A 24,426-nucleotide genomic window follows, 5' to 3' on the forward strand; every position below is an offset into this window, starting at 1 on the left:
AAATAACAAAATGAAAAAAGAACTAACACCTAATAGCATCGCATATAAAATATAAACAAAATCGAATTTCTTTTTGTTATTTTTATATTTTTTAATGTTTTTTTTAATAGATTGTAAAATTCTAAATTTAAAATCAAAACTGAATAAAACTAAAATCTTAAAAAAAAAAAAAATCTAAATCCTAACTAAAACTAAAATATTAATCTAAACTAAAATCTAATAAAAATAAAAAGAAACTTTTTTACCTTTTATGAATTTTTATTATTTTTATTTTTTGATTTTTTTGATATTTTTTAAATAAAACTTAAACTATAAATCTAAATTAAAAAAATAATCCAAAGACCAACCTGTTAAAACTTCCTTTTTTTAATGAATTTTTTTTATTTTTTTATGATTTAATTTAAATTTTTTTTTTAAAACAAAACTAACTAAATTAAAAATAAAATTAACTAAACTAAAAACCAAAAAAAAAGAAGGGGCCTAAATCTAATTCTAAATGAAATTTAAAACTAAACAAAAGGAAAGTCGAAATTTTATATTTTTTGTGATTTATGCATATTTTATTTTGTTTTTTGTTTTTTTTTTTTTTAATGGGATTTTTTATTTAAGTCAAAATCAAAGGAAACTAAACTAAAACAAAATTTTAAGATTAAAACTAAACTACATAAAACATACGCATGAAACTAAGCTAAAATGGAAATAGAAAACTTCAAACGCAAAATCTAAAATCAAAAATGAAATCCGTCTATGCGTGCAGGTGCTTGACGACAGAGTAGGGCAGGACAACGAAGAAAAGCGTGAAGGGATTTTTGGACGGTGGCAGATTGAGCAGCATCGATGAAATGAACGCAGGAGTGCTGAAGCTGCGTTGATTTGATGGATTTTTTGCAGGTATGCGTGGAAACGCAGCTCGATGGAGGGAGCAACAATGCGGGCTTGAATTTTCATGCAAATGAAGAGCTTGTATGGCAACGTTTGGACAGAAAACGCTGCGCAGAGAAGAGAAATCCCTGAGCGGTGGCTGCGCAGGTCGAAAATGTAGTCAGATAGGGATGATACGCTGGTCAAAGAGTGAGGAGAAGATCACTGTAGTAGAGGACTAGGCAGCGGGCAAAGAAAAGCGCATGGAGGAGCCGCGTGAGGGACACGTTCAAGTCCAAGACAGCGTAAAGGGAGGCAGCATATAAGTGAGACTGATAAGCTGATGAATGTAGTGGATGCAGAGAAAAATGCGTGGAACAACAAAGAAGAATGGGGTTATATGCAGAATGAGGGACTGAAATCGAAATATATATTCAAAAAAATCGAACTGTATGGTGTGTGTATGTGCGGAAGAAATGCAGCGTGAATGAAGCTGGGAGAAACACAGGTGTTTTGCAGGTATGGAAGCGCTGGAGTTGGAATGAATGGAGGACAGGCTTTATTCCTTCTCGCTTGGTTAAAGTATTGATTCTAGTAACCAATAAGCTAAGAAAAAGATGAAAGGGAAGAAGAAGAAGAAGCAAAATAAGCACAGGGGAAACCAAACAACCATTTCTACCGATGCAACTGATGTTAAGAAACCTTCCAATCAGCCCCGAAAAGTTAAATTCCCTTGCATGTTATGTAAGGTTGACCACCTTCTTAGAGATTGTCCTGGTATTCCCAAGGTATTAAAAGTGTGGTACACAGGCTCACATCGATCTTTGTCGTCAGCTTCTGGAGATCATGCTGGTGACAAATGAAAAAAAGCGTAAAGTCAAATTTCCCTGTAAGTTATGTGAAGGGAATGATCCTATTCACCTTTGTCCTTATATGGATGAAGCCTCAAAAGTGGTGGAAAATCTTACAGCTTCTCAACCACGATTTCTAGCTGGTTACCGGAAGCTTTCTCCTAATCCTCCACTAGTTGATGAAGTGATTGATCAAAATCTGAACCCCATCAATCCCAGTCTCTTTGAACCTGAATCCCATGAGTCTGTTCCCGGCCAACCATTGGTTGAGAAATTGGTTGACCTGATTCCACCTTCAGCTGATCGTACTTTTTCCGTAGAGAGTAGGGATCATACCGCTCAGGTTCTTCTTGTTTCTTCTGATTCTACTGGATTGGAGTCGATTGACAGAACCTTGTCTCCCTTCTTACATGCCTTTTAAGATCATGGTAAAGGCTTATAATAAGGACATCCATCACACTGTTATAGATGAGGGAGCTTTTGTTAGTATTCTATCCTCCTTTGCTTGGCAAGCTTTGGGTTCCCCACAGCTTGTGTCTGCCGCTCCGAATCTGTTAGCTTTTAATAGAAGAACCAGTCAACCCTTAGGGATCCTTCCTCAGTTTCTTGTTACCTTGGGAGGAAAAACTGTATGTATTGATGTTATGGTTGTCATAGACCCTTTGGACTTCAATTTTCTCCTAGGGCGAGACTATGTTTATGCTATGAATGTTGTTGTATCCACACTCTTTCGAGTGATGTGCTTCCCGCATGATGGACAGATTGTGGCTATCGATCAACTTTCATTTGTTGGTCTTGAATTAACCACCAATCAACCAGCTTCCCTAAGTGTTCCGAATGTGCAAGTGGTATATTCCCCGCTATAGGTTAATTATGTGGCAACCTATCCCATTCACGTACCTACAGTTGAATATGAGCCTTTCACTGTCTGCTCAATTGCTTTCGACCTAGATTTGGTAGGTGATATGGTGGATCATTTACTGGGGGCATTTGAGTCTGACACTTGCATTGGGTCCTTTGATCCCTTCCAGAGTGTTGTTCTCCCATCTGATGAGGACCTCTTGGAAGCCATGGTTTCTTGGAGGCCATGATTTGAGTTTGGAGCAGAGTACCTTTTCTTGTGTCAAGCTCTTTAAAAAATGAAACAAGGTCCTCGGGGCAAAGTTCCTTTTCTTGTGTCAAGCTCGGTAAAAATGAAACAAGTGTGAAAATTCTATCACTACAGCAACTGATTTACTTTTCCTACTTATTTCATCATAAGTTATTCATGAAACTACTTCAACAAACATTAAAATAAATACTGTTGTAGATATCACATCGTAATGTAGAAACAAAAATATGCACACATTGACACAGTTATTTTGGACTAATGTCCCCGGAAAAACCCAATGTGGGAAAACCGGTGCAGCAAAGGAGGATTTTATTATTCAGCAATTTTCTTGTACAACAGGGTGCCAAACTGGCTTATCCATAGATAGACAAACTTCCAACACTTTCCTAAACCCAGCGTAGGCCCTACTGACCTCTGCTATAGCCTGAAACCCTCTGCGTCAGCCTACTAAGGCTCTACGTAGCCTCTCTGGGTTTCTGCGTCACTCCTGTAGCCTCTGCATGGATGATGCAGGCCCTTTTGGCTTTGCGCAGTCTCTACTGCCTCTGTGTGGCTTCCTCTGGTTCTGCATCTGCCTTTTCTGCGCTGATCTCCCGTCTCTCTATTCCGTACTTGCTGCCTCCTGACTGCTCTCCAGGCCAATGGTTCAATTTCTCAGCAAACCCCTTTCCAGAAATTGAACTGATTGGTCTCCCTTAGTGTGTTCTCCAAGTGCCCCTCAAGCCTCCTCTTATACTTTTTCTATTGACATCTCAAGACCGAGATTAAGTCCCTAATCAACGGCTAAGATTAGATTTGGCTTGATCCATGTCTTTTGGACCATTCTAACACAGATTCATATTAATACACATTAATATTTTATTTTAATATTAATTATATTAATTATTTTAATATCTCTTGATCTGTTTAGAATCTGCCCAAACCCTTTCTGGGTATTGGAGATCTCATGTGCCCCAACCTCTCCACTCTCTTTTGATGCCCTCCTTAGCGCAATAATCAGTGAAGTCCTAATCGACATATTCTCCACCATTATCTGAGCGCAGGACTTTGATTTTCTTACCTGTCAGATTCTCATCTAGAGCTTTGAACTCCTTGAATCAACAAAAATCCTCATCCTTGGTTTTCAAAAAATAGATCCAAGTTTTCCTTGAGTGCTCATCAATGAAGGTAAGGAAATACTCGGCACCACTGAGAGCTTTGACGGACATAGGTCCGCAGATATCTGAGTGTATCAATCCTAGTACACTCTTGGCCCTGTGGTTGCTCCTAGGAAATGTTGCCTTGGCATACTTTCCTAGAGCGCATCTGGATACATCATATCGTTCTGTACTCAGATCCAGAACTCCTGTTACAGTGCTCCTGAGAATTCTCAAAGCTCCATGGTGCAAGTGACCCATCCTTCTGTGCCATAGTTCATTAAATTCTTTGTCCCCATGACTTCCTATTAGTGCCATTGGAGATTCTAGTTGTAATCTATACAACTGATTACTTTTGATCCCGATCTACACTTTCTTTTTCCAGCTCGGGTGTTTGACGTATACCTTTTCCTTGATGAAGTAGATGTCATAGCCCTTGCCTTGTAGTTGTGACACGGAAAGTAAGTTCATCCCCAATCTTGGCACATGCAGCACATTTGTGGCACAGAACCGCTCTCCCGATTCTGTCTGAAAAACTATGGTACCCTTTCCTACTAGAGTACACTTTGCCTTGTTCCCCATAGTGATCTGAAAGTTCATCTTCTCTTCTTGATATTCTGAGAAACACTCTTTGATTTCCATCATATGCCACGAGGCTCCACTGTCTATATACCATACTTCTGATGATGCAGCACTAGTCATGCATGCCACTTCTTCCAACTTGGAAGCCAACATAAAGAAATCGAAATCTCTCTCTCTTGTGCAATCTTCTGAAAATCTGCATGAGTCCCCTGAGGCAGATGCCTCTGCATTGTGGTCTCGAGTCATAACTGATTTTCCCTTTCTGTCTCTGATTAGTTCCTCTGATACCATGTGAAAATTCTATCACTGCAGCAACTGATTTACTTTTCCTACTTATTTCATCATAAGTTATGCATGAAATTACTTCAACAAATATTAAAATAAATATTGCTGCAGATATCACATCGTAATGCAGAAACAAAAATAGGCACACATTGACACAGTTATTTTGGACTAATTTCCCCAGAAAAACCCAATGTGGGAAAACCACTGCAGCAAGGGAGGATTTTATTATTTAGCAATTTTCTTGTACAACAGGGTGCCAAATTGGCTTACCCACAAATAAACAAACTTCTAGCACTTTCCTAAACCCAGCGTAGGCCCTACTGACCTCTGCTACAGCTTGAAACCCTCTGCGTCAGCCTACTGAGGCTCTGCGCAGCCTCTCTAGGCTTTTGCGTCACTCTTGTAGCCTCTGCGTGGATGACGCAGGCCCTTCTAGCTCTACGTAGTCTCTGCTGCCTCTACGTGGCTTCCTCTGGTTCTGCGTCTGCCTCTTCTGCGCTAATCTTCTATCTCTCTGTTCCGTACTTGCTGCGTCCTGACTGCTCTCCAGACCACTGGTTCAATTTCTCAGCAAACTCCGCTCCAGAAATTGAACTAATTGGTTTCCCTCAGTGTGTTCTCCAAGTGCCCCTCAAGCGTCCTCTTATACTTTTTCTGTTGACATCCGAGATTGAGTCCCTAATTAATGGCTAAGATTAGATCTGGCTTGATCCATGTCTTTTGAACATTCTAACACAGATTCATATTAATACACATTAATTTTATTTTCCCTAAGTTTAGACTTAGGGACTCCATTAAAAATATTAATTATTTTAATATATCCTGATCTATTTAGAATCTGCCCAAACCCTTTTTGGGTATTGGAGATCTCATGTGCCCCAACCTCTCCACCAAATTTCGTGGCTAGAGCACATCTGATGCTACCCCAAATCAACAACAAAGTCATGAGCATAATTCCTTTTCTTGTGTCAAGGTCATTAAAAAATGAAACAAGCTCTTATGAGGATAGTTCTTTACTTATGTCAACCTCGTTAAAAAATGAAATAGGTTCCTATGAGCAGAGTTCTTTTCCCGTGTCAAGCTCTTTAAAAAATGAAACAGATCTCCTTTCAATTAGAGTCTTTGATTAGATCGCGTAAATTCCCAGTCGAGTCTTTCACTTGATCTCAGAAATGAACCTTCATTCCATCCACCTGTTAGTAACCAGTAGTCCACTTGGGTGACATGAAATGAAGCTTGGGGGGCATGTACCTTGAATTGAGTCATTATGCTGGGGGCATGCAAACTTATTTCAAGCATAGTTTTTTCTCTGTTTCAAGCTTGTCTAAAAATAAAACCAATTTCAAGCATAGTTTCCCATGTTTCAAGCTTCTGTAAAATGAAACCATTCCTTGTGATTGTCGTTTTTTATCAGCGTGTTTTCGCCAGATGAGCCTTGGTTTCTTCATTCCATCGTCACTGTCTGCTTGGTTGATTTTACGCTTTCACTTGGTTGTTTTACCCTTTCCTAAGGAATAACTGTGATAAGTGGTTTTTTTAGCAAGCCTCTTAACCTCTGCATGTTCTGAGCAGTTCCATCATGACCGAAACCAATTGCTACCCTTTATACCACTCGTTTCTCTGGGAGGAGTCCTCTTTTAGCTCTTTTCAGACTCCCAAAATATGAAAAGATTGTCGGGCACTTGTCTTTTCAAACTTGTAAAAGTAAATGAAAAGATGTCTATTCAGTATAAGTTTCTCTCTTTTCCGGGCTGAGATGGACTATTTATGAAAAATGAATACCTTAGTCGAACATGGCTAAGAGGTTCTCTTGGGTATTGGTTTCTATATTTTCAGACCTAAAGGACTACCTACGAAAAGGGACATTTGGAGTTTTTTTTTTCGCCTCTTTTTCAAACTCTCTAGACATGAAAAAATATCGAGTTTTACCTTCGCTTGAATCATAAAAAAATCAAACAACGATGGATTCGTCGATCATGACAGGGCCGAACCACTCCTTAGGGTTCGTTAAATATACTAGGAGGGATTCATCCGAAAGATGAACTTACAGATCAATCATATGTTATCTTCCTCAAGCTTGTTAAAAAATAAAGAGGTACTGACCAGTATGGTTGGGAAATTGGGAAAACAAGGGATTCCATTTTGCTAATGGCAGTGAGTCGCTCTTGAACACGACACTCTTCCACTTCATCTCTGTGGCTGTTGGGTTGGGTAATCTGCTTGTCTTTTGGTTATCATACTGTTTTCAGAGCCTCCATTTTAGTTTTGGGTCAATGATGCCAACTCCATTCAATGTCGCCAATGTGTTCAAGAGAAGTCATTTAGTTGATCTCTGCTACAATACTCTTAAGCCTTCATTTCATGTCTGTCTTTCCTGATCCAATTCCATGTCAGCATCATTCTGATCATTCTATCTCAATCATGATACCCATTTCGTGTCATTGATGGGGATACATCAAGGCCCTCCTACGACGGGTCACTTCCTATCGACATCAACACATCATCCAGGAAGTTGACTTAGAAACACACTTTTGGTACCTTGGTGCTTGCATACATCAATGGAAAATTTCCTCGCTCTCGGTGACATGTTTACATCAATGGCCTTCGACCAAAAGATTTTGTGTGGTGTTCGACATCAACTTATTTATTCACACCATATGGATTGTACTATAGTACCTTGAGACCCATCAACATCATCAGTGGTTTCTCTCGTGTCTGTTAATGACATACATAATTGGCCAATAGTGAGATGGTGTCTACCATGTTTGACTCCAGCACATTGATTCACATGGTTAGACTCGTACATTAGTTAGTCGTGTGAATGAGATAGAAGACCGCGGATCTAGTTTCATCCATTCGGGCTGCGATTTCATGAGTTATACAAAGATCACAATGTATGATGGTCATGATCATATAGATAGTCATCCAGTCAGGGGTCTATCGATTGCATCTGTGGACGCATCTTTTGATCATTGTACATGTTATGTTAGCTTATGAGCTGAGTATGGGTATGCCTCCCTCTGCAAACAAAGATGTCATGTTATAAATATATTGTAGCAGATGAGGCTTGCCGGTTGTCCTTGATCTCGACTTGTCACAAGGTAAAGCACTTCAGTCATCAGTCATCATTTTTGACTTTGCACTTTAGGGACATTTTGTTATAGGCCATTTTGTCACATTTGATTAGTGAGCCTCCTAAAGGGATCAATTAACATCCTATTCCCCTTTGTCACCATCTTGCACAAAGCCCTAAGCTTGTTCCCTTCATCCCCCAGAATTTCAGCCCTAAACTACATCATCTGAGCTAGTTTTAGGACCAACGCTCCTTGTATGCCTACTGGGGTGTGATCACCTACAAGTTGCTCCACTGTGGCCTGCATTGGTCACCAGCAGGTTGCTCCCCTTTGCACCTGTGTTGGTTCTAGAAATCCGGGAGAATGATTGGGATTCCAGAAGCTTCCCCTTCTAGAAGTTTCCAAAATTTGTTTTAACTACTTACCTTGGATAAAACATTCGGATCCTATTCTTCCCTACTTTGGAGTTTTCACCACTTATCCTTTGATTCTATCCCTCCATCAACAGTGGATCTCAAACCCTAGATTGGTAATTGGATAAGAACTCCCAACTTGCTCTACTCTATATATTGCCAGCCTTCTATGTGGCTGGGGGTTGGCTTTTGGAGAGTGATTCTACCCTTATGCTACTGTAAAGAGAGTTAGGTTTTCATGCATTTGGGGTGATTGGAGGTACACTTTGTGACAAAGGAAGGACACGTCAACAACTTGGAGGAGCTCTTTTACAAGATCAACTGCTACTTATGGTTGTAATCTCCTTCCATTTATATTAATGCAAAGAATTCATTGTTTTCCTATATGTGAAGTTGTTATTTCATATATTTCAATACCATGTTGATCTATTGAATGAAGTATTTAGATGATACTGCATAGATCTCGTAGTTTCGTGGCTTGTGTTATCTGACTGTGCAGGTTCTAATTTTGGCATTTGGAGCTGGAATTGGAGCTTCCAAGCTAAAGAAGGAGCGAAGTGTGTGAAGGATTTCAGGTAGGGTTCACTCCATCATCTATTTACTTTAAGTAAAAGCATTGGGTTCCTTGTCTCTCTATTGTTCTAGATTAGCCACCAACCTAGGGGAGATACTTTTGTTCGCAATCGTAAATTCCGTATAACATTCATAATACATTGATATTCTTCCTGCATTGCTTTCTTCTATTCTTCTTAATGAGCGACTTCTTCATAAGTAGTTGGTTCCGCTTCGATTAACTTTGTCATGTATGTTGCATATCTTGAGTATCTTTTTGGTCTTTTGCTTTCTCTAAAAGTTCTTTTTTCTGCTCCATGTCGTTTGGCATCTTCAAGTGTAGTTTTTAACCAATTTGGCCTCTTCTTTGTTTCACTAATGATTGTTGTTGAAAACTGGCAGCTCAAGGATGAATTTCTAAAAATAGAAAGTCTCAAGTATGACTTTCCAAAAATAGTAAATCACCTTGCATCAATTGGTAAATAAGTATTGTTGATGGAAAATCCCTTTTGATCATCAATCAATCCTAATAGTTCAATTTTGACTTAATCATCAATATTATCATTAATATTATTATTATTATTCTTGTGATATTATTATATTATTATTAAAAATAAATTCAAGTTTCTCAATCATGAGACTTAATCATGTCTTATGTAACTCCCCTCAATTGATGCATATGTTACTCTCTCTCTCCTAATGGATTTTTTCCTCTCTCTCTTTAATGCTCTTACGCACCTCTTATACTCTCTTACACACTTTAATGACTCATCATAAAAAGATTCCTCGTACACCTCCTTAATGCATAAGTTGCACTTCCCTCATAAATGCATAAGTTACACTCCTCTCCTCTATGGCATAAGTTACTCTCCTATTTTGGCATATGTAACTCCTCCTCAAGGCATAAGAGTTACTCCCTCATGAATTCGACCTCCTTGCTCTTCTTATTTATTTGTGTCTCAGATCCTCACTTGATACACTTACTTGTGCTTGTAAAAAGCGAATTCGAACTTGAGAAAGGGAGAGTCGAAGAGTCTAGAGGAAGATTGAGAGAGAGAGAGAGAGAGAGTCTTGAAGAGCAAGAGCAGATCTTGGAGAGCCAAAGTGATTCATTGTTTGCATCAATTACTGCTATCAGAGATATTCTTTAGATTTGGGTGAATTTCTTCATTCTCCAATTGTACTTTGTATCTCTGTTGAACAATTAATTTCTAATAGAAGAAGAATCTGGTTGGGATTTCCCCTTGTGGGTTTTGCCTTGGTCATTGACCTAACTTCTCTGTCTCATTAAGTTTTTGGCTGTCTTCCATTGTGCATATGGTTTGTATGGTTTATGTTATATCTACAATTACTTAACTTATTTTGCAGCGTAAAGAAGTTCTAGATTTAAGTGATTGTAACAACATAGAACATCAAAATTTCAACATGGTATCAAAGTTTTGGTGAAGACAAGCTCAATTTCCAGCTCTCTTTCTGTTGAAATATTTCTTGTTGTCTTCTCCATTTGCAACTCTGTTTCTGCTGGAATATCTCATGCTGTCCACTCCACTTCCAACACTCTTTCTGCTGAAATATATCTTGTTGTTCGCTCCATTTGCAGCTCTCTTTCTGTTGAAATATCTCTTGTTGTTCCCTCTACTTGCTGCTCATTTTTTGCTAGAATATCCCTTCTCATTTGCTACTGAAATATCTCTTGGTTCCCATTATTTCTTACTATTGAAATCTCATTTGTTGCTCCTTCCTTGCTGTTGAAATCTTATTTGTTGCTCCTTACTTGCCACTAAAATAAGAAGATCTTTTTTGTTGTCCTATTTTCTACTGAAAGTAGTGCCAAAATCAGAGTACTTTCTTGTTTCTGCTCTTTCTAGTTCCTCTTCTACAGATTCTTGTGACAACTGGTTGGTTGATAGTGGTGTTTCAAGGCACTTTACTAGTAAAAAAGAAGTTCTCTCAAATCTAGTTGAGAGGGACATAGATTTGAAAATTATACTACATGTTAGGTCCGTAAAATACTATTGTATTCCTGCATTGTTATTGTTGTGCCCCATAGAAGCCCACTATTGTTATTGTTGTACCCTTACATTATTATTGTTATGTTGGCTTTGAATATATTTTGACCCCTTAGACTCCTATATATAGAAAGGAGGTTTGGTCATTTGAATCATCGAAGAATTGTTCATTTGTCTAATGTAAAAGAGGTAGCCCACTTGAAGAGACTGATTTTGAAGTCATTGATCTATCTTTTCTTCTATTTTGTGAGCTGGTTGAATAACATTTGGTATCAGAGCTTTGGATTCTAGGGTTTCACTGCTTCAAATAGGTCATCGTGGAATTTTCGTTACAACTTTTTTTTCTATGAAGTTTGAAATGTTGAAAAGAAAACCCATTTGAGACGACATCTTGAAGAACTTCATGTCCGAATTTTAAATCGTCACTCGCAAAATCTTCGGAGATATGAACTGAGGAAGTTAGGGTTTTTGTAGGCTCCCGAATTCCATCCCAAACAGGTGACCTTGGGAAAATTGTCATAACTTTCTCCCTGAGCATCAGATTCAAAGTTTGTAAAAACATACAGAAGGAGGACAGACTGTAGTTTGTTGGGTATCGTTTTCAGGGCCAAAGATCGAAACAGTGACACGTGTCACTTCGTACAAGTTCGCTCTACTGAACCAGTGTATAATCAGGTCATTGCAGGCGATTGGGCATAACTCTTTCTTGGAAGAACTTACCTGTGAAAGATTCCACATGGGAGGATGGGAATTTTATACAGAACCATCCAAAACTATTCAAGTGTTGAGGACAACACTTTTTTTTGAAGGAGAGGGGCATGTTAGGTCTCTATAATACTAGTGTATTCCCTCATTGTTATTGGTGTACCCCATAGAAGCCCACTATTGTTATTGTTGTGCCCTTACATTATTATTGTTATGTCAACGCTGATTATATTATGACCCCTTAGACTCTTATATATAGTAATGAGGTTTTGTCATTTGAATCATCGAAGAATTGTTCATTTGTGTAATGTAAAGGAGGTTTCCCCCTCAAAGAGACTGATTTTGAAGTCGTTGATCTATCTTTGCTTCTATTTTATGAGCTGGTTGCATAACACTACATATCCTATAAAATGATTTGGTTTTGTTTCTTTTTATCTGGATCAGGAAGTTTTGTATGTACCTGATTTAAAATTAAGGTGTTGCATGTGTTTGATAATTATGGTTTTGGTATTTGTTGATGCATGTAAAATTAAATAATACTTTTAATTATGTTTATGCATGTGCAAAAAGGTGTTGTCTTGTAAAAAAGTATAATGCATAGAAGGTTATGAAAGAATAACTGATAGAAATTTAATGTTGAAGATAGATTGACTTTAATTCTCTCACATTATATGAGAAATGACATAATCTTATGGGTTTTAGTAATTTTGATATTAGAGTTTATTGACAATTGTGGTTGTAGGTAAGGATCATGACTTTTGCAAAAGATGGATTATGATAGTTTTCTAAACTAAGTTCTTTTGCAGTGATTAAAGATGGATTATATCTAATATCATTGCAGACAATGAAGTCAATATGTATAATTATTTTTACATGCCTTCACTATGGTATCAAGATTTGAAGATCTTTATAAAATTAATGGAAGATCTATCCATGCATTGGTTCATGATAAGTAATCATCATTATAGACTGTGGCACAAAAGATTCACTCATCTTCACTATAAAACATTACCTCATGTGAAAAAGATGGTTTCCGAAATGCCTGAGATTAGAGTGGATCATGATGGGGTTTGCCAAGTGGTGTTCAAGAAGATGCATTTCTTCTACCAACGACATATTGATATGATTGATGGACAGTGGTAACTTATAGAGGTTGAATCAAGAGGGAGCTAACATTAAAAAATAAGTATTTTCAAGTCTTATGTTGTTTCTATATGTCACTGCTCTTGTTTATATTTATCTTTATAGATCATTGATTATTCTTCCAGTGTTATCAGAACTGGTGGAACCGACCGGTCCACTAGTAAGTCTGACTGTTTTTGGCCCAAAACCGGTTTGAACCGGACCTCCAAACCAAAATAGCCAGGTTCGGTACTGAACCGGCCAGTGCAGGGCCGGTTCCATGCAAAAAAAATTTGCCTTTTTATTTTTGATTTTTTGATTTTTTAGTTGGTTGGCCCACTTCTTACTCTCCCCTAGGCTAGCCTACTATTCAAGTATATGGCCCTCGGCCTAATAATCAAGTCTATGTCCCTAGTATCGCTATGCAATTCATGGTAATGTTAGATTCTTAAAGTAAACGTGACTTTTTCCTTAAATTTTCATTTTCATCCTTTTACTTAAATTTTTAACATTACCATGAAATAACTCAGGATGTTTGAGAGTGGTTCCAACCTCATTGGATTTCATATGGAGAAAGTAGAATTTTAGATTTCACTCAAAATCTAGTAGACTTAACAGTGTTTCAGGATTTAAGGATTGGGGGGATTGCAACGGTTCCATTGGATTTTGTCATGTATGAGGGTATGGAACTAGTATTTAATAAAGAGCACCAAGTCCTCTATGTACTTTGATGTTAGTGGAATTGTTTGTTGAACTCCTCTATCATGACTCTAATAAAAATGTACCCATCACTCAAGCAAAATTTTGACATGACATGCTACATTTTTTCTATTTTATTTTAATATCTAAATGGTTATATTGATGGCGAAGACCCCAATATATGCAAGGATTTTGATGATATGTAGGAATTCATTGTAGCATGATTTTTTTAGCTGTTAGAGGTCATCTAGAGCCTATTTGTTGATGTATTTTCGGTTCATAGATGGATTGCACTCGATGTTATTTTGGTTATGTGCACCCTTACATGCTATGTAAATGAGAACTTTTGCATACTTGTGTATAAATGGTTTGGATTCATATGGATGAACATGAATATATATATTTTTCTTTAAAATATGAATATTTTATGTGTTTTTGGTAAACCGCTTTCTTTTTTTTTACGGTTTTTTACTGGTTCCAGTCTGGTTCTGACCAGTTCCCAGTCCAGAAGGTTTTTCAGTTCGATCACCAGTTCGGTTATGATAACATTGGGTGAGATTTTCCTTTCTCAAGGAAAACATGTTTGTGAAGCTACTAGAATGATTTGGTACGATGTAATCCATGTCCATGAATTCTCCAATGGAAATGAATTTCAAGAAGCTATGTGGTGAAGTTGTAGGTCCTAATTTGGAAAATCCTTTTGAGTATTGCCAACTGATTGGGGCACTGATGTTCTTAGTGAACACTAGACTAGACATATGTTTTGCGCTCAATACTCTGATCCATTATATGATTAAACCATCTCATGCACATTGGATTACTGTAAAACATGTGTTGAGATACCTGCACGGGACCACCAATCTCGGTCGGTGATATAAGACTACATGGATACTCAGATGATGATTGGACTGTTAACTCTACCGATAGAAAAAGCACATCTGGGTGCTACTTCAGCTTAGGCTCTGCCATGATATCTTGGATGAGTCAGAAGCAAAAGTTGGTAGCCCCAAACACGGCTGAAACTTAGTACATTGTTGCTAGCATGGCTAGTTGTGAGGTAGTATGGCTGAAGAAGCTCTTTAGAGAGTTGTTTGAGCATGTTTTGGATACAATAGTAATTCACTGTGACGTTAAGAGTGGGATTTGTCTTGCAGAAAATCCTATGTTCCATGACAAGTCCAAACACATTGAGATCAAATATCACTATATCCGGGATATGGTGCAGAGAGGAGCAGGGAGGCTCCATCATATTGTGACTAATGATCAGATAGCTGACATTCTTACCAGGCTTTTACCGAAAGGAAAGTCATTGGTTTTTAGAGAGCAACTTGGACTTATGGACGTGACCCTTCCAGGCTCTAGTCACAATTGATCGAGGACACTGTGCTGCCTTTCCCATCTGTTAGAGCTCACAGGGTTAGGGAATGATGCCGAAAAGCTCCTGAGGATGAGGGACCTCTTGTGTAGTGTGTGCCACAAGAGTAGGCTTCAATATGCATCCAACCCACAGTCTGAGACGTGGGAAGAGCCACTTATTTGGCCAATAGGTGTAGTGAGACTTATCTATGTGACTAGTCTGAGATGCATGTATTCCACCACTTGACATCTAATAAGACTTGGATGTGTGAGATCCTTGCATTGTGTTGACAAGTGGATTCCTCCAAGCAGTGATGAGCCTTGGACGTGCGAGATCCTTGCTATGTGTTGACAAGTGGATCCTCTTAAGCAAAGATGAGCCTTAGATGTTCGAGATCCTTGTCATGTGTTGACAAGTGGATCCCCTTGTTGTCGCACAAGTTGTCATGACAACGCTCAGACCGGGGGCTGTCACCCTGATCCCTGATCTCTCCGTTTAAGTCGTCTCCCGTGGCTAAGGGGGGTAGACCCTATGGGACAAAGGATGACCAACTGTGGACCAGTTGGGTTGGGAGACACAACAAGGCAAATTAGCAATTGATTGATTTTAGAAGTTAATGTACCAGTGCTTTATGGCGTTAATGATTAAATAATTGTTTATAACTTTATCAAATGCTGCAAAAATATGAACTTTGTAATTCCACCATTAACAATCATTTGTCATCAAATAACCCAAGCAAAATGCCAGATATTCAACAAAAGTACAACGCCTTAATAATGATCCAGCAATTAAAATTTCAAAAGATAAATGCTTTAAATAACCACGCAAATTTTAAATGCTAACCAATTATCACTTTCATATAGCTAATCTTCAAATGAACATTTAAGCATGTTTAACCACATAAAAATAATAAATATTAATCCCACATCAAAAATCTATTAGCCTTGGCGAAACATACCAAAATTTGGAAATGTGACAAAAATATGCTAAGACTAAATGCGACACAAAATATTTCAAACAAAACAACTCTTTATGATTTTATTATATATATATTTTTATTATTATTTTTATAAAGTTTTAAGATTAAAACAAAACAAAGTCTAAATAAATAAAACTAAAAATCTAAATTATAAAATAAAAAGGTCTAAGGCTTACTTTTTATGCTTTTTTTTTGAGATTTTTTTTTTTTTTTTTTGAATGTAAAAAATTAAACAAAACTAAATAAATCTAAACCCTAAATAAAATTAAAATCTAATAAACTAAAAGAAACTCTTTATGCTTTTTATAATTTTTATGATTTTTTTTTTATTGTTATATTCTTTAGTTAAATGAAAAAACTAAACAAAATTAAACAAATCTAAAATTAAAACTAAAATTTAAAATCTAATTATTAAAGTAATCTAACTTTACCCTAACTATCCCACACTAACATATATACGTGGACTAAAACAATCTAATCTAAAAAAATAAATCAATCTAATTCAAAACCTAAAACTTAATCGAATTGTCCTTTTTTATTATATAGAGTTCTAACTTCTAAAATTTAAATAAAATATTTAAACTAAAACCTATATAAAAAATTTAAATCTAAAAAATATTAACCCTAAGTTAAATCATGAAACGCATCTAAAAAAAATCAAAATACTTGAGTTCTTGTGCGCAATGTGAACAGGTTCTGGACGACAGGAAGAAAACACGCAGGGAGAAGCTAAGGCAGCTGAGAATTGGGCAGGTATGACGCTGAAAGAGATAGCTGGATGAGAGGCAGCGAAGGACGCAGATTTGCGTGGAGGAGAATGAAATCCGTAGGATTATGGTAGCACGCTGGTTATGCTGAGAGAGCTGAATGCTGCTCGACGGAAAAGTGAAATGTGTGTTTGCAGGTGGAGACTTTGATGAAGTCAAATGGCTGCCACAGCGAAGGAGATGAGGGTAGGCTATGTAAATGCGTGGGAATGGAGCTGGTTTTGGAGCACGCAAATGAAGAAGGGGGCCAGGATAGATGGATGTGAGGTTGCAGAAGATTAGAGCGGGCTATATGTTGAGGCTGGCAACAGGTGAGGGATGGACACAGAAGTTTGAACGCTGCAATGTGAGGATGGCAGCGGCGTGAGAGAGTAACCGTTGAAATGGACGCAGATTTTGATTGATAACACGTAGGTTTGGGAGCCACAATGAAATGGGAACCAGCGTAAATCTGGAGAAATGCAGGTCCAAGGGTTTGGACACTCGAAGAAAAGAAATTTCGAAATTTTTCCCAAAAAAATTTGAAGACCCCAGGCAGTAGCAAACAAACTACCCTGGAAAACCCTTGAAACTTTCCATAAAATCAAAGAGATTTAAATTCTCTGTTTCAGATTTTTCTGCAAGAGCTGATAGATAGAAAGCTGAGCTAAAAGATGACAATGCTGAAACTTGGTAGCAATCCAGGAGGGTCTTCTAAAAAAAAATTCGAAAATTTTCCTACGGAAATGAAACCCCAGCAAGCAGATAGCTGACCCTCTTTAGAAAAATTGAAAACCTGTACCTGCAACCTGAAAACAATGAAAACAAACAGCCAGAACCTGAAAATGTAAAAAATAAATGAAACCCTTAAAAACCCTAAGAACCAACTAAATTACAACATTCACAAATTTATGACTCTAAGCAGCCAGATTTGTCAATAATCCACAGAAATATTTTCAGAATGTTAGATATACTATGAGATACTTCAAAAATTCTCTCATGCATTCAAAAGATAAACTTAAATGATAGACCCAGAATCGAAACTGGCTGGGCTCTTCAGGAAAATGCTTTGCGGGAGTTGGCCGGTTCAACTGAGAACTTCCCCAAACACCTGCTGATCTTCACAATCTAGATTTCCTGCGCAGCTCACTTCAACAATTTTCAGAAATTTTATTACTATCTAAACCCTAGTGAGTGAACAAGATACCTGTGTTCAACATCACTCTTCAACAAGCTATTACCAATGGCTGAAATTAAATTTATGCAGAAAAATGAAATAGCTTACAACATTTCAGGAGAGTAACACCAACAAGATTTCAACCCCAAAGTCTTTCTTTATTGCACAAGAAAAAGGTTACAAGAGAGCTTTTTTCAGCACAAGACTCACAGATCGAATGATATCAAATGACCCCTAACACCCTATTTAAAAGAAAAATTCCCAACGGCTAGTTCGAGTGATCCATGTCAAACTAATCTCGACCGTCGATGAGGATCAAAATCCCTTTTAATCTCATCCATCGAAATTTTAAATGCATTTTAATATATTAAAAAATTAAAACCTTGCATTTATTTTCTCAAAACTTTGACTTATTATTATTTTATTTTATTTTTTAATTTTTTAATTTTAATTATTTATTTATTAATTTTAATTATTTATTTATTTTTTAATCTTTTATTATTTTTATTTAGTTAATTTTTAATTTTTTTATTTTTGGATCATCGAACTTAGCCTTTGGAAAAATCACCTAGGACCTAGGACTTAGGACTTATGAGGGGATAAAACATTTTCTAACCCTCAAGACACTTTACATCATGATTTTTACAATTTTACATCTCAAGGGGGAAAACCCATTTGACATAGACCCTCATAGACCACCCAGTTCTGCGACACAAACATAATCTAGCGGATCAAGCAACTTGTAATAACCTAACCAAATAGTTAGAATTATTTCCAAATTACTTTTACATAGACTCGAAGCACACTAGGATTCCCCTAAGATTCTAATGACAAAATTCATTCCGACTTTAGGATTACGCTGAAGGAAAACTCTGCCGATCATGGATCGGTGAGACAAAAAACCTTCCAGAACATAGATTATCACTAGAAAATTAGGTTTACCTAGGCAATTTACATACATGACTCAGATCTGCTAAGATTATTTACAAGTTACACATGCAGACTGGGTTTACAACATAACATGATTAGGTCGATGATGACTGTCGAATGGCACGGACATGTCGATTAAGCGCTATCCCTTTTGCGAAAAAAGGGGGTGTACTGCTATGGGTAGTTGACACGTAGTGGTCAACAACCCCCAAGTAGAGATGAGACTTGGTTGTGCGAGATCCTTGTCATATGTTGGCAAGTGGCAATCCCCCCAAGTGAATATAAGATGATGGATGAATCTCCCCTATGATGATTCTTCTTCATTAGAGTGAGACATCATTTTTCCAGATTATACAAAGTAGAGATGAACAGAGATAAGCAAAGAAAACAAAGATCTTTATTGCGGAAAGAAATTCTCCCCTAGCTGAGAGGGAGTGTTGAAAATTGGCAGCTCAGGGATGAATTTCTAAAAATAATAAGTCTAAAAATAGAATTTCTAAAAATAGAATTTCTAAAAAATGAAAGTCTCAAGTATGACTTTCCAACAATAGTAAATCACCTTGCATCAATTGGTAATCAAATATTATTGATGGAAAATCCCTTTTGATCTTTAATCAATCCCAATAGTTCAATTTCGACTTAATCATCAATATTATCATTATTATTATTATTGTTACACAGTAATTTGTCACCATCCCTGTTACCCCCTTCTCCCGCACCTTGGAGGACTTATCTGGGACTTGTGAGAAGTGACATGACCTGGAAACACTTGCATTGTATCCCCTTGAGTATGTACTTCATATGCCCTGAAGACACCTTCTGCAAAATACCCATAAAAATAGCCCTTTTTCCATTGGCGCGGTTCCACTGTGTATCACTCGCGCCAATGGGGGAAATCCTCCAAAGAGGGTGCGCCAACTGGAGCTCTGTCTCAGAGTCGCACTCGCGCCAGCCCTGTTGGGTAACGTTTTTAACAAACAAGCTTACGAAGGTTCTTCCTAACCTATTCATGAACTGATTCCATCTTAAGTTAGTTTAGTTGGGCTTCGAATCTCCATAGAAGGGAAGTAGTTCTCCACGTCTCATGGAAGCTTCTTAGTGATAAAGCCAATCCCATGAATCTTGTGGATGACCCTAACTCCTTCTCCTCTATCTATAAAAGCTTGTCCTTTTGCCTTTGACAAGTTAGTCTCCAAGTTTGAAATTCTAAGTCTCAAAGTCTGAAAATTGCCAAGTTCATGCTACAAGGAGCCCTATTCATTCCCATGAGGCTAAATCTTAAGTGAGGAGATACTTATCCAAGTGACCAAGGAGAGAGAGGCTTGTTCCCCATTCCCAACAAGCTTTGCAAGGCATGTGTTGCTGGTCACCCAGCCAAAGGAGGATTTGACGTCAGAACTATGGTTGTATTCTTCTTTGTTGTTTATCAATAATAGACGACTATCATTATGGTTCCACTCTTATTGTCTTTGTAATGATGATTGAGTTATATCCTTTCTGACTGATATATAGTTGCATCTATTGGATTTTATGCTTGTGTTTGTGTCGTTCTTTGCATGTGCAGGTGTCCGTTCACGAGGATCGTGGGGATTGTGACCAGCCGGAGCAAAGGAACGGGAGCGACGACTCTTCTACAAGTACTAGCGTTGGAATCCAGGTAGGCCCTCATCATTGGCCTTTAATTTGGAATTAAGAACCTGCGTGTTAGCGTTGTTTGATTGTTGCTACACCCCATTTGGGCTAGTAGGGATTGCGTCTGTCCGCAGAGGGGATTTACCTCCACAACAATTTGGCGACTCCACAGGGGAGTTGGCTTTTTGTCTTGTTGATTGTTTTGTCTTGTTGTTTGATTTGTTAACTTTAGACAGAGCCTGAAGTACGGCCAGGTAGCCTTCGAAATGCTATTGCTTTGCATTAGCAAAGTAGATCAACGCCACTTCAGTCCATCTCCGGTTTGGTTTACGAGCTGAACGCCTTGGAACTTGCCTTGTTTCTTGGTTGTTTCTTGGTTTCTCCTGCTTGACTAGCTTTCTGGGTTGAGTCCCTGTGTTGCTTCTTGCCCCTTGGTGTACCTGGGTACTGTTGACTTAGCTTTGGCTCGTTTGTTTTTTATTTTTCCATAGCAAACTCGGTTGGCGCTCTTTTATAGCATTACAGTTGCGCCCATTGGCGCCAGTTACACATTGACAACTTGCGCCAATCACTGAAAGGTGGTATTTTCAGCCTGACAGTCGCGCCAGGCTTGGGAACTTTTGAAGTTTGCTTGTTTCTGAGCCTCCTGAGCTTGGTTTTTGTTCTGGGTACCTTTTTTTCGACTACTTGAGTGTGTTGGAGTCTTGTTTGATTGGTTTTGAGTATCGTTTTTTGAGAAATTCTTAATTTGATTTCCTTTGGTCATTACTTGGAGGTTTGCCCCAGTCTTTTCACAATTTTGCATCTTTTTACTTTTGTTTTTGCAAAAAAATTTCCCCCTCATTCCCCGGGGGGGGGCTAAATTGTGTATGAGTGTTGATCGCCTTTGAATGTTTTTATTTTTTGATCTTTGGAACTTTCACCCAATTTTCTTGATTTGCACTTGATTGGTTCTTGGATTACATTAGAATCATCTTGTGTATGAGAATTCTCTTGCATAGATCACACTTGCATAATTAGAATTTTCATTTTCAGGATGTGCATAGATTATATTTGAATATTTTTCAAATGAATTGTGCATAGATTACCTTTACCCTTTGGATGTTTGCCATTTTCTATCGATTTCACATTTCTAGCCCTAGGGCATCTAGTGGCTTTGTGTGTCGAGCCTTCATTAGGAGTTTTGGTCTTCTATTAGTCCAGTCAACTTTCTGATTGCTCCCTTGCACTCGTTTAGTGGTTGTTAATTGTTTTATTGCATTATTTGGGTGACTTGCTTTGTTTTCACTTGAATTCCGCTTTGTTTCACTTTGAGCCTAGATTACACGGCTCATTGGTGTCTTTGGGACTTTTCTCGTTCTTTGGAGGTTTGCTTTGTGATTTAGGGATTTGAATGTGCTTGTATTGAGTAGAATTTGTTTGTTATCATTTCTCAAAGTTTGTTTAGTGCATTTTTCCATCAACATAAAAGAAAAAATCTCTTTTGCTTTGTATTAGTTGATGAGAATAAGAGCTTTTCATTTTGATTAGTGATTACTGATCTTAAAGAAAAGTTTGTTAATTTCCATTAGCTGCATTATGGAAGTTCTTTGTTGTTTTGTGATCATTTCGTTTGCGTGAAAGCTCTCAAACCCTCTAGTAACTAGCATTCATCGAATGAAATGACATATTTTGGCATATAGTTTGCATTTAGGGAATTTTGAGAGATTACATACGGTAAGGCCTGAAAACTGAAACCTAATACAAAATCAACTTTAAAATGAACTGAATGAATCTAACAACGCATTGAAACATAACGCACACATTTAGAGGTCTAGGCTAGAGACGTGCTCTGGCGTTGTTAAACCTAGTCACTTTTGTTTCACTCAAGGTTGGGTGATTCCTCCTTCCGTGACGCAATAGTGGTCTAGTACGAATTTGAACTCCCACGTACCGTCGAGTATATGGGGAGACCCCACTAGGTTATCATCCTTTATCCATAGGAAGCCGTGTCTGCCGCCTTACAGGCCGTAACGCACCGAACACAGCATTCGGGAAGATTGACTGCCGTACGGAAAGTCCTTGGTTTTCACATGACTGCCAAGGTGTATATGCAGTTTTATGGATTGTCTGGTAAACCTTTTGCCTAGTTTCTTCAGAGTAGTCACTTTCGTTCCTTTTCGGACTCCCTAAAAGAAAAGGTCCATCTCAGCACTTGTCACTTTAGGCTCATTAAACATTCGAAGGCGACTAGAGTCATCTTTTTGTCCTTTTCTCGACTCTTAAAAAATGAAAAGGTCAAGTTATGTCCTTGCGTCTTAAAATTTATTCGGCCACGATTCACATTTCCCTGGTTAGATCTTGTTTGCGTTAGTTTGAGTAGGGTCTTTCTTGTTTGTGATGGCAACTTTTCTGGAGTTTACCAACCCAGGCATCCCCTCTGAAGGGAATCCTGGTCATTTCCCTCCTTTTGGAAATGTTGGTGCTCCTTACATGGCAACGTTGTCCCTTCCTGGGTTAACTGTTGGGTTGCCTGTTTGGTTGTTCTTAACCTCTCTGGTCCCTACCGTCTCAACTGCTGGTCAATCAGTTCCTCCACCCGAACAACATCATGTTGATTCTAAGGTGGACTCTCCCCTTATTCGCCTGTTTCTGCATCCTCATCTTCTACTTCGCCTGGTGAAAGTCTAGATTCAAGTAACCAGGTGGCTAAGAAGAAGAAGAAGTCTCCTAGGCGAGAGGTTAAAAGTACAACTCAAGTTGAGCCACCTTCTACTCCTCCGTGGAAGGTCAAATTTCCTTGTAGATTGTGCAAGGATGACCACCTTCTTCGTGATTGTCCTGGCATTCCCAGGATCCTTGAAGTATGGTCTTGTGATCTCGCTCGTCCCTCATCATCCTCTGAAGTTCATGGCGATGCCACCCTATCAACTGACAACATTCAGAAGAAAGGGAAGATTCGAATCCCCTGTAGACTATGTGAAGGCAATCATCCCCTTCACCTTTGTCCGCTCATGGATAAAGCTTCCGTTGTTTTGGAAAGTCTTACAGCTTCTTCACCCCAACTTCCTGTTGGTTATCAGAAGCTCTCTTTTGACCCCCTCCCTGTGGACAAAGAGATCGACTTAGATTCTTCTCTTGTCTGTCCTCCTTCCGAACGTGGTTGCGCCAAGCCTGCTCCAGACCAACCATTGGTCGGAGAGAGTGTCGACTTGGGTTCACCACCTGTTGATTACTCTGTTCCGAAGGAGCATCATGATTCTACTGCTCATGTTCTTCTCGTCTCGTCAGATTCTCCTGAGTCTCAGAACGACCCTCCTATCCTCGCTGATCAAGAGGGTCCTTCTTCGTCTCCTGTAGCGCAAGGGGGCAATCATACGATTCCCCCACCAAGTAGTTCAGTCGTTTCCTTCGACTGGAGCCGTTTGACCACCTTCCGCCTTCCATCTGATGTGCCTTTCCAGATTACAGTACATGCCTATGATAAGGTCATACCTAGCACTGTTTTGGATGAGGGTGCATCTGTCAGTCTTATGCCTTCCACTACTTGGCAAGCTTTGGGCTCCCCCTAGCTTGTGCCGGTCGCACAGAATCTGTTAGCATTTGACGGAGGAACCAGTCAACCTTTAGGGATCCTCCCAAAGTTTCCTATTACTTTGGGAGGCAAAACCGTCTATATAGACGTGCTAGTTGTCCAAGGTGCTTTAGATTTCAGTCTTCTCCTTGGCCGTGACTATGTTTATGCCATGGGGGCCCTTGTCTCTTCACTTTTCCGTGTGGTTTGTTTTCCACACTACGGAAGAATCGTGACTATAGATCAATTATCATTCTTTAGTCCCCCGGTGCCTCCTGCGCAGCTGCCATCCCCTCCTGGTTTTTATCCACCAGTTGTATCTGCCCCACCACAGATCAACTACGTGGCCACTTATCACGTGCCTGTATCCAGTGATGCCGCCGTTGTTCGTAGTGTCCTGGGGGCATTGGGTTCTGACTTTTGAGATGTTGTCCTTCCACTGGGAGTGGCACTTTTGGAAGCCCCGACTTCTTGTTCATTATGATGAAGTTCGGGGGAGCATAGTTCCTTCCCTGTGTCAAGCTCCTTAACAAATGAAACTAGGTGTCCGATGATAGTTTTGATCTTGTGGCGACCTCGTTAAAAAACGAAACAATGTGTCCCGAGGATAGTTTTGATCTTGTGACGACCTCGTTAAAAAACGAAACAAGGT

At 38.6% G+C, this 24,426-nt stretch overlaps 1 protein-coding gene across 20 annotated transcripts in view; it reads left to right on the forward strand.

Annotated features, from left to right (window-relative positions):
• The window catches only part of LOC149258140 (uncharacterized), a 393,208-nt gene that overhangs the window by 338,325 nt on the left and 30,457 nt on the right, over window positions 1-24,426 (forward strand). For 18 of the 20 annotated variants that reach the window (XM_089414762.1, XM_089414748.1, XM_089414744.1 and 15 more), the window contains one exon: window positions 20,154-20,246. The exons of the other annotated variants lie outside the window; for them this stretch is intronic. In XM_089414762.1, the coding sequence (XP_089270888.1) occupies window positions 20,154-20,246 (93 nt within the window). The remainder of the gene's footprint in view (window positions 1-20,153; window positions 20,247-24,426) is intronic. 20 annotated transcript variants of the gene reach the window in all.

Source organism: Pinus tabuliformis, chromosome 6 (genome assembly GCF_031772625.1).
Source record: "Pinus tabuliformis cultivar Carrire ecotype Pingquan chromosome 6, CPIR1, whole genome shotgun sequence".
Taxonomy (NCBI): Eukaryota; Viridiplantae; Streptophyta; class Pinopsida; order Pinales; family Pinaceae; genus Pinus; species Pinus tabuliformis.